At 37.9% G+C, this 9,417-nt stretch overlaps 1 protein-coding gene across 4 annotated transcripts in view; it reads right to left on the reverse strand.

Moving 5' to 3' along the window:
- Positions 1-9,417, reverse strand: part of hth (Meis homeobox homothorax) — a 446,666-nt gene that overhangs the window by 92,955 nt on the left and 344,294 nt on the right. For all 4 annotated transcript variants that reach the window (XM_018505263.1, XM_018505262.1, XM_018505259.1 and 1 more), the window contains exon 11: positions 803-879. In XM_018505263.1, coding sequence (XP_018360765.1) covers positions 803-879 — 77 coding nt within the window. The remainder of the gene's footprint in view (positions 1-802; positions 880-9,417) is intronic.

Here is a 9,417-nt window from a genome sequence, read left to right on the forward strand (position 1 = left end):
TAGAACGCGGTGTCTTTCGAGGCGATCCATTTATCCACCCATGTTTGGACTTCGTTGTGACTGGAGAAGTGTGTGTCCGCAAGTGCGTGTTGCATCGATCGGAAGAGATGGTAATCCGACGGTGCCAAGTCTGGAGAGTACGCTGGATGCGAGAGAACTTCCCATTCAAGCTCTAGAAGTGCCTGCTTCACGTTTTTCGCGACACGCGGTCGAGTGTTATCATGCAACAAAATGACTTTGCGTCGATTGTTGGCTACGGATGATCTTTTTTGCATCAATTCGTCACTCAATCGGTCTTTGGAGTAACATTTACTGTTTCGACAACTCTAAAAGCGTTTGAGCTGAATTATCATCAAGCAATTCTTGCAGCTCGACATCTTCAAATTTTTTCGGCTGTCCTGGACGTTCTTTGTCTCTCACATCAAAATCACCGTTTCAGAAGCGTTCAAACCAAACTCTACATGTTCTTTCCGATGGAGTTTCATCACTATACACTTCAAATAAGCGATGCGCTTCAGCTGCGGTTTTCTTGAGGTCGAAGTAGTGAAGAAACACATGTCGGAAAAACAGCTTATCGCGATTCATTTTCAATCGATTGGAAAATTCTTTGGCGTCGAGAAATCTAACCTGTGAGGATTGAATCACTTTCAGCGATGTTCTAAACTACAAAAGACATATGACTTCATCGTCGAAACTCGCCAGCGTTGGAGCCGGCACCCTCTAACAGCGAGCGGCAGGAATTAAGTTAATACCTAATATTTTATGCGTGGTAAATATAAAATATAAGAGATAACGTACTCACCAATTATTAACTTGAAGGATCGTCAACCCTGTGTCCTGTGCCAACTGTTTTTTCTGGTCTTCCGAGGGATACGGATGCTGTAAACAGAAAAAGTAAATCTGCTCAATTAGCAATGAAATTGAGTATAAACGATCTCGCATACTCAAGTAACCATTAATACAACGGAAGTAAAAAACTCAGGTACCAATTAGCGCGAAATTGCCGGCAAAATTGCAATTATTACATATTAGTACAGAACAGTTGCGTTGAGCGTAATAATTAGTGGACATAAAATACAAGGGTAAATAAAAGAATTTCCTTTTTCTCGATCTCACTCTACCATCACTTTGCTGTTTCGCATCTCGCCGACGAACGTATGGCGGGTTTTGAAATAATTTATCAAGTAATTTATTGCACACTAAGATAAATATATAGAATACACAATGCGCCGCGTGCGCTGACTTTTATCTGCTTGATGACCCACGCATTGCGCTGTATCGTCTAAATGCACCTGCAAAATATTATTTATTGCTGGTCAACAAAATTAAAAAAAAAACAGGCATAGAAAGAGGAACAAGAGGAGGCGGTGAAAGAGACAGCAGTGTGGACAAAAAGTTCCTTTTATATATCGCGCGCTCCGACGACCGCTTTTTATCGCGCGATTGCATCGACGCAGATGCACTTGTGCTACGCCAAAATGATGGGCCAAGCACGACAAGCTCCTGCTTGTATTGTTCCTCTTTCCTAAAAGAGAAACTATACGAAAAAACACCGAAGAAATACAAATGATACTGACGTAGTACAGGAAATATGCAAAACAAAAGACTTTTAATTTCTTCCGAACTTATATATTGTATTATTCCACAAAAAAAATCTTCACGTTTTTTTTACATATTAATTGAATCAAATTTATTATTTATTTTGTATTTTTACGCATCAATTTCCGCGCCTGACTCCTGTTGCCCTTTTTCTTATTATTGAATTATTTTGAACGTTAAGGAATCTTTATTATTAATTTTTATTTTCTATATTTGTATATTATTATAAAATAGATTATTGTAGAAAGAGATAAAACTGCTTATTTAGAAAAAAATGTTAAAATATTAAATTAAACCAATAAAACACGCACGCACGCACACACACACACACACAGTACATAAAAATTATTTTTCTGTATCGTTAAATTTTTAACTGTCTCGTATCTATTGTATGAAATTTAGACAGGTAAATTATAATTGTTTCCGTTTGCCGAATATTTCATGTATTCAATGTTGTACTATGTGAGCCTATATAAATTCATGCAAAGTTCTAGCCGTTCTTCCAGAAAAGATACTACATGTAGTCGTAGAAAGAATAGAATCTTTCCGACATTATTATCATTCAATCCTATGCTAAGCTTTTGAAGGATGTATGACACGCACATGCAACGTTGCGCATCTGCATTCTACGTTAAGCTCGCAGTATCTTTGTTTTCGCTTATTAACCTTCGCAGAGTTTAAATTTTTTTTTATGTGTCACATCGGCAATCGCATTAAATAATTTGTCATAATAAAATCAAATTAATTAATTCGCTAGTATTAATTTGAATAAGCAATCACATACTTTTTTTAGTCTAAAAAACATCTTTGCTTTATAATTAGAGAACAGAGAAATAGCAAATCCAAATAAATTGATCTTTCATAACATCTACTTAAACAGGATAAAATCTTTGAGGTTGGAATTGAATAACACTCGTAGAAAAGCATTAAAAAACTGTGCACGCGATATATAGAAAACAGGCACCACTCAATTACGTTACACCTAGTAAGACATATTAATATTGCAGGTACATCTCAATTTTAATCTTGTATTAACCGCAATTATGAAATTAGACGAATGTAATCGTCACAAGTAAACAGTCCGCCGACAGTTGCGTTCCCAATGGAGACGTTTCTTCCGAAGACTATCCGCGACACGCGAGGGACATGTCAGTTAATTTTGAAATGTAGAAGAAAATTGAAAAAATCTCCTTTACCTTCTATTAAAAAATACTTTAGCATTGGTTTTATTGCTTTACATTTAACTTCCAAGATACAATTACAAAACATGTTCAAAGGAATAATCGTATTTATTGTAGACTCCTATGATACATTTACTATATAAAATTCAATATATTCATAAAATTAACGTTATGCAGTGTTAAGCAACAGACGATGCTTGTTCTGTGCCAAGTTATTGACTGGTACGAAAGGATCCGACTACGCATAAAAGCCAGCGGCTGCATCGCGAGCGAACAAACCGCATTATATTTTTACATAATTAGCACGTGGCGCCCGCGGTATTACACATCCTCCCTCCCTTTCGCTCTCGATCGTTACTTTTTACTGAAGCTTGTGGTATTTTTGGATACTGCCGCAGCCCACAAATCCATCCCCCAAGCCCCTCCTCAACCGACGCTGTATCATGTTTCTTGGAGGCGAGCCACGGTATATACATACATCAGAAGCGTGGCTCCGTTCCCCACCCGCCATCCCCGGTGCACCCCATTGTGCGCCGGTGTATATCCGATCCGAGCGATTCTTATCCTAATTAAATCGGCTGAGCGTATTGTCTGGGCGTAGAGTTTCCATCGGATCTCCGTGGATATCTAACGCCGCGTATAAAGCCGCGTTGAGCGGAGGATTGAGACGATCGCGCGGGCGCGGGGTCTCCGAGAGTACCATAACGATCCAACGCGAATCGATGCACGCTAAATTGCAGATTCGAGCGACATGATCAACGTACATATGTGGTAATATCGGCGATAGGCCGATTGGCAAGATGTGCGAATTTCATTCGATTATCGAAATTCAAATCAACTTATTGTATACAGATATATGTACATCTCATTGTCAGTTAATTTCCCCTTATTCTCCGTATAGTGATACAAATGATGAAAAGTTAATATATTTCGCAAGAATTTATATCAATATGTATCGTAAACACCTAAGTGCAAAGTATGCATTATTTTTAACGTTAACATGTATCATGAATAATGATTGAATATTATTAAATTTGCAAATGTGATAACAATCATCTATTTTACACTCATCGATCAACTCTCATCGATATTAAATGATCTCTGAATCATAGAAATATGCAACATTTCATAAAGCGATACCACAGTTTCTCTCTACGGTTCGACCTTCTCCAGAGATAAGTTGCTCGTAGGTTCGTTGGTGTATGCATAAAACAATCAAGATAATTGTCGAAGCTATGTGGGGACTGCCTGCTTTCCACCCTCCGTACAATTCGAGATAGCTGCTGCAAACGAAGGAGGAAGCAATGCTTGAGGAAGGGAGATGGAAAGCAGAAGCTATCCAATTACATTGAAAACAATAGTCTTAAGTGCTCGTGGCGGTCCGTTCTAGGCTACTCTCGATCCTGTAACGTCGATGCTTTTCCACGACGGTTTCTCGCTCTAGACAGCGTTATATTGTCGTGGCGACGCGCACGTTTGACTTCAAACGAAAGATTTTTATTCCATCCACGGTACACTACGTGATATAATATAATTTTCGCTCTTATTTCTCAAAGTCTTTTCATTATATTATTGTGAATAGTCGTATACAAATGTATTTATTTACGTGTAATATTTATATGCAAAACTGCTCAATATATTATTTATTTTCAATATCTTGTTAAATATTACGCATATATATATATATATATATATATATATATATATTTTAAATTTACAGTGATATCATTAGTGGCATCGATAATAAAATCGATTGGTTCTATCCCGTTTGGTTCTATCCCTTCATCGAATACAAATCCAAGACGAAAACGAGAGAAGAAGGAAAGACGGAATGAAACGCGCCGCGTTGCAACAGCACGACTCAGTGGCCAAACAAGCGATAAAATGAAAATGAGCGGTAAAAAGACAATATGAAAACCATTTGGGTTTTCCCGAGGGTTGGGGCAAGAACGAGCGAGGCGGAAGCGGGGCTAAGTGTGTAAATGAGTCCGTAGTTTAGCCCGATTGCCTCTAGACGACCCCTTTCCGCGGTGCGCAAACCTCATCCACGGCTCGCTACCCTGATAGCAGCACCAGTATAGCTGAAATAACCGTAGTCTTCCTGAGGAGCAAACTGCTCCCTAAGACAATTCTCGAGACAATGAGATCGTTCGTAGCCCGAATTCAAATCAGTACAAATAGACGATGGATTAAATGTCTATATTAGATGCGGAGCCGTTTCTTGAATTGATAGCTGCTCTGGACCATTTTCCAGGACCATTTTCGAAATTATTCAATTACGACACTAAATTGAATAACGTATCTAAACCTATCAATATAACACAAAATTGACCTATTTATTCGCAATAATTTACAAAATGTACCTATATCAGCCAAACTTTATAATACTCATTCGCGTTTAAGAAGTTATATAAAATAAAAATAATAATACAAATCTGCATACATTTTGTTCAACATAATTAATTCTGTTTCTTTATGATATAAGAGTATACATGTTGCGATTGACCTAATTTCATGAGCGAGAGCATAACAGACGTTATTACGTATCAAAAAGATAGACGCTATACAGTGGCTCTTTCAGTATCCTATTCGCGCACTGATCCGTAATTTCACTCGCAACGTTCCCGCGAGCGTGACAATTTGCTGGCGCATCGATTCGATGACGGGAACCGCGCGTGTGCTGCGTCAGGTCGTCGATGTTGGGACGGGTGGATGGATGCACATTGAAGCTCTTCCTGGCCTGGCCTCGTGTCTCTCCGTGTCCTTCGTAGCTCCGGGATGTTACCCCACCCTGTGGTAACCGGGGCTCTCAGTGCCGAATGACACGTCGATGACGACCGCTGCTGACTCCGGCTAACGAGCGGGGCGTTGAGGGCGTGGGAGCCACCAGAGATCGCGCCTCGTCATCACGCGCCTCGGAGTCCCCTCTTCCGCCTTGCGTCCAGAGAGAATTCATGTCGAGAGGATGAGGTCACAAAGTCCGAAGAGGTCACTACGGGTGGCTACGTCGATTTCACGTCACCCGATCATCGGATCGTGCGGATCGACCGATTGAAGCAAGAGAGAATCGAGTAGAATCCTTCGTGACTGACGAACTGATAACGAAGAGTAAATGCGATGAAATAAATGACGGTGCTCGAGATGCGGATTCATCTTTGTCAGAATTTAAAACTGTCTAGATGAGAACTACACTTAGGTAGAAGCGTCAATTTCCCAAGTCGAAGTAAAACGGAAATGTCTTTGCTCTCACGATGACTTCACGTGTAATTACAACGGTAGGAGTCAGCCAATTGTCACGCGTAAATTTCGCGCTGGAATTGCTCCGACCGGTTGAATTGATGGGAGGGAAAGCGGGCTCTTTGGCGATGTGAAAATGAGGAGGAGAAAATGGCGGATGAGCGAGAGGGGCGGATATAAAATAGACGATGTCAGCGCGTCACTCATCCGTAATACCTTCATTCCGTTTGTCTCTCTCTGTTGGTAGAGAGCATATACATATACGTATATATATATATATATATATATATATATAAAAGATCTTATGGTATATATATAAGGTGTGATATAATGTTGAAATAATAAATAACTTTTTTTAGAAATCAAATGTGCCATTATTGCTTCGAGGGGATACGACAACCTCGCGGAGCGGTAATGGCTTGCTGCATGTTAAAAGAATTTGAACGAAATTCTGTTTAAGACGTAAGACTAGCTTGACATTGTGGTTGATTGATAAGGATAATGAAAACAGTCTATATAATAGTCTATATAATAGTCCGATAAAAAACATTTTAACGTACTCTTATTGTCAGAAAGTATTTGTATTGTATGACACGTTTTATACATGTTATAACAGATGCATGTCACACACAAGTATACGCATATAAAACAATATTTTTCCTCGTTCTGATATTTTACTTTTATAAAAAATGTGTGTTATAATATTTTAATAATACAAAGTTGTAAGGTATATTTTTCATCAATACAACTACTTTCTGTCTAGTGTGTCGGAATACATCTAATATTCGAATAAAAAAATGAATGAAAATACCCATTCGAATACACTTTTTTTTTTATTTGTCAAGAAACGAATAGATACTTTTTCATTCCATTTCTTGAATATGATTACGAATATTTTCGTTTTCGCATTCACTTCTACTCTGTATTATCTGCACATAGTTTGCAAGCCTGCGAGAGAAAACAGAAACCTGTAAAAACAATGAAATCAGCAGAGGAATCCTCCATCATTGATGCTAGATGGCAGACTAGTGATACAGCACAGTATATAGCTAAACAAATTAAGGATAAAAATGATATCATTTCAAATAAAAATTTATTATATAAAATCATATGTCATTTCAAATGAGGACTTCTGTAAAATGATATGTCATATCAAATAAATAAAAATTTATTACTTTCTAAAATATTTTTCAAAATTTCTAAGTTTTCCTCATCAAATTTGAATATTAACGACAAAAATAAATAAAATTCATTTTGTTTTTATTTAAAATCATTAAGGTGTCGGTTATAGTGTTAATGGATAACGATTGCTTGCTGGAGCTTTCTTTTTCAGTTTATATTTTGTTCAAATACTTTAAATAAATATGATATATTTGTTAAATAATCATAATTTTTTTGTGAATAAATATTTTTGAAAACCCAAAATTTGTAATCAACATATGATTATATTTTTTTAACGTGAAAATTTTGAAATAAATATAATTCGTAGCTCAATTACAAATTTTTATATTCATCGGACACACTATTTTTTTCGTATCAAATTTTCATTTTTTCCTTGATATTAAAAAGATTGATTTTCAATATTCATACATACTAGTATAGAAATTTCTGCTATGATACACAACTACGAGCTTATACGACAAAATAAACAGAAAAGATTAGTTTTTAAAATGTTATATTTTTAACAGATAGAGCAAAAATTCGATTGTGTATCATGAGATTACGATCGATTGCTATCCAAAATTTCTCACGTGACACGAATACTTCGAATATAGATACTTTGCGAGTATCCTTTGTATAGTTACATGAAATATGAAATATAATAAAATGTATAAAGATATACGTGTAGACGCGCCTGAAGCTATACGCGCATACTCGAACGATACCAGATAAGCCATACCCAAAGATGGTATGCTGCTCTGATGCTGACTCGTGGTAGAACGCTAACCATACGGCAATGAGAGAACTCGACAAACGCGGAGTTCCATCTGCCAGATAGACATCATTTCTCGATTTGCTTCGTCATCGCGACAGAGTTTTCAATATGCAGCCGCTTATGTCCTTCAGATTCGCTTACTGCTAACGACTGGAATGTTTTACTTCCGCATCGCTTTCATTAAAATATTGTTATAGGTACATATATTTATGTATATGTAAATGTTTTCAATGTAAAGGACAAAATAAAAGATTTTATAATTATATTTAAATAATAAATATACTTAGAAAGTATATATAAATAAATTGAGATATTAAATACGTAGAGATTCTCTGAATTTAAATTAAATTAAAATTACAGTCTTATACATATATGAATTTGTATTGTTTTCCTCATTCGCCCTATAAAATAAATAAACTGATAACATGCAACAAATATCGCACTTCAAATGTTGAAGCGGTTCAAAGTGCCAAAAATACTGACAACAAGCAGTAAATCAATACCATTGAGCGATGGCATTTTTCATGGCAATCACCGATACAAGGCTCAAGGACAGCCCCGAAGGTAGCTTACCCGAATACGAAGCTCTCGGGAATCCATGGACGATTCCGCTGGTCGGTCTCTGGAAATCGATGCTGACGAGCGAATTGGTACGGCGACCTGCGGGGCGTGGTCGAGCCGAGTCTCTGTGACACGGCCACCTCAATCACCGTGCGACGCCCAAACCTGTCATTATCACGCGACCCTGTCTACCGTAGGGTCTACGCGAATGCATACACACAACTAACGCCGAGGGCACATACGTGAACGTGCGTTGAGTTGGACGCACGATCAAACTGCGTGATCCAACGGATCACAAGGAACACGCGTCAAGGGCGCCAGACGTAGAGCCGAGGGGTTGCAGACTCGTTGATCACCTCCTTGTCGCAGTACGTGGACACACCCCCGTCATTGTGTCCTTCGAGGTAACGCGACGTTGGAGGAGGCGGATCTTTCCTTCACAGGAAGGTTCAATCGTTCGCAGGTCCGACGATCATTGACCCCGGCTAGTGACCCAACTTTTTTTTTGTCTCTCAATTTCATTGATTAGGCCTCGCTTTCGCCTGCTGCAAGCGTCGTATGCTACTCGCGACCCCATGAACTCAACTGATTGAACCGTACTAATAAAACGGTTGCTTGTAATCCTGGCCTAATCTCACATATGAGCTAGTTATATAGCTTTTAACTTCAATAATATGGTTGACTTTTGGCGAAAAAATCTTGATGAAACTCACTCATAACACAACTTGTATATTTTTTACATTCTGCCATATTTCAATATCTTAATTACAAAAACAGAACTTTATGATAAAAGTCCAAGGCGAGAGTTCTGAGCAGAAGGAATGGCATTAAAGACATTGAATTAGCTGTATGTTCGTGCCACTTGATAAAATTAGTAAAATTATGAACGTCCTCTTTCCCCCC

Source organism: Trachymyrmex cornetzi, unplaced genomic scaffold (genome assembly GCF_001594075.2).
Source record: "Trachymyrmex cornetzi isolate Tcor2-1 unplaced genomic scaffold, Tcor1.1 scaffold203, whole genome shotgun sequence".
Taxonomy (NCBI): Eukaryota; Metazoa; Arthropoda; class Insecta; order Hymenoptera; family Formicidae; genus Trachymyrmex; species Trachymyrmex cornetzi.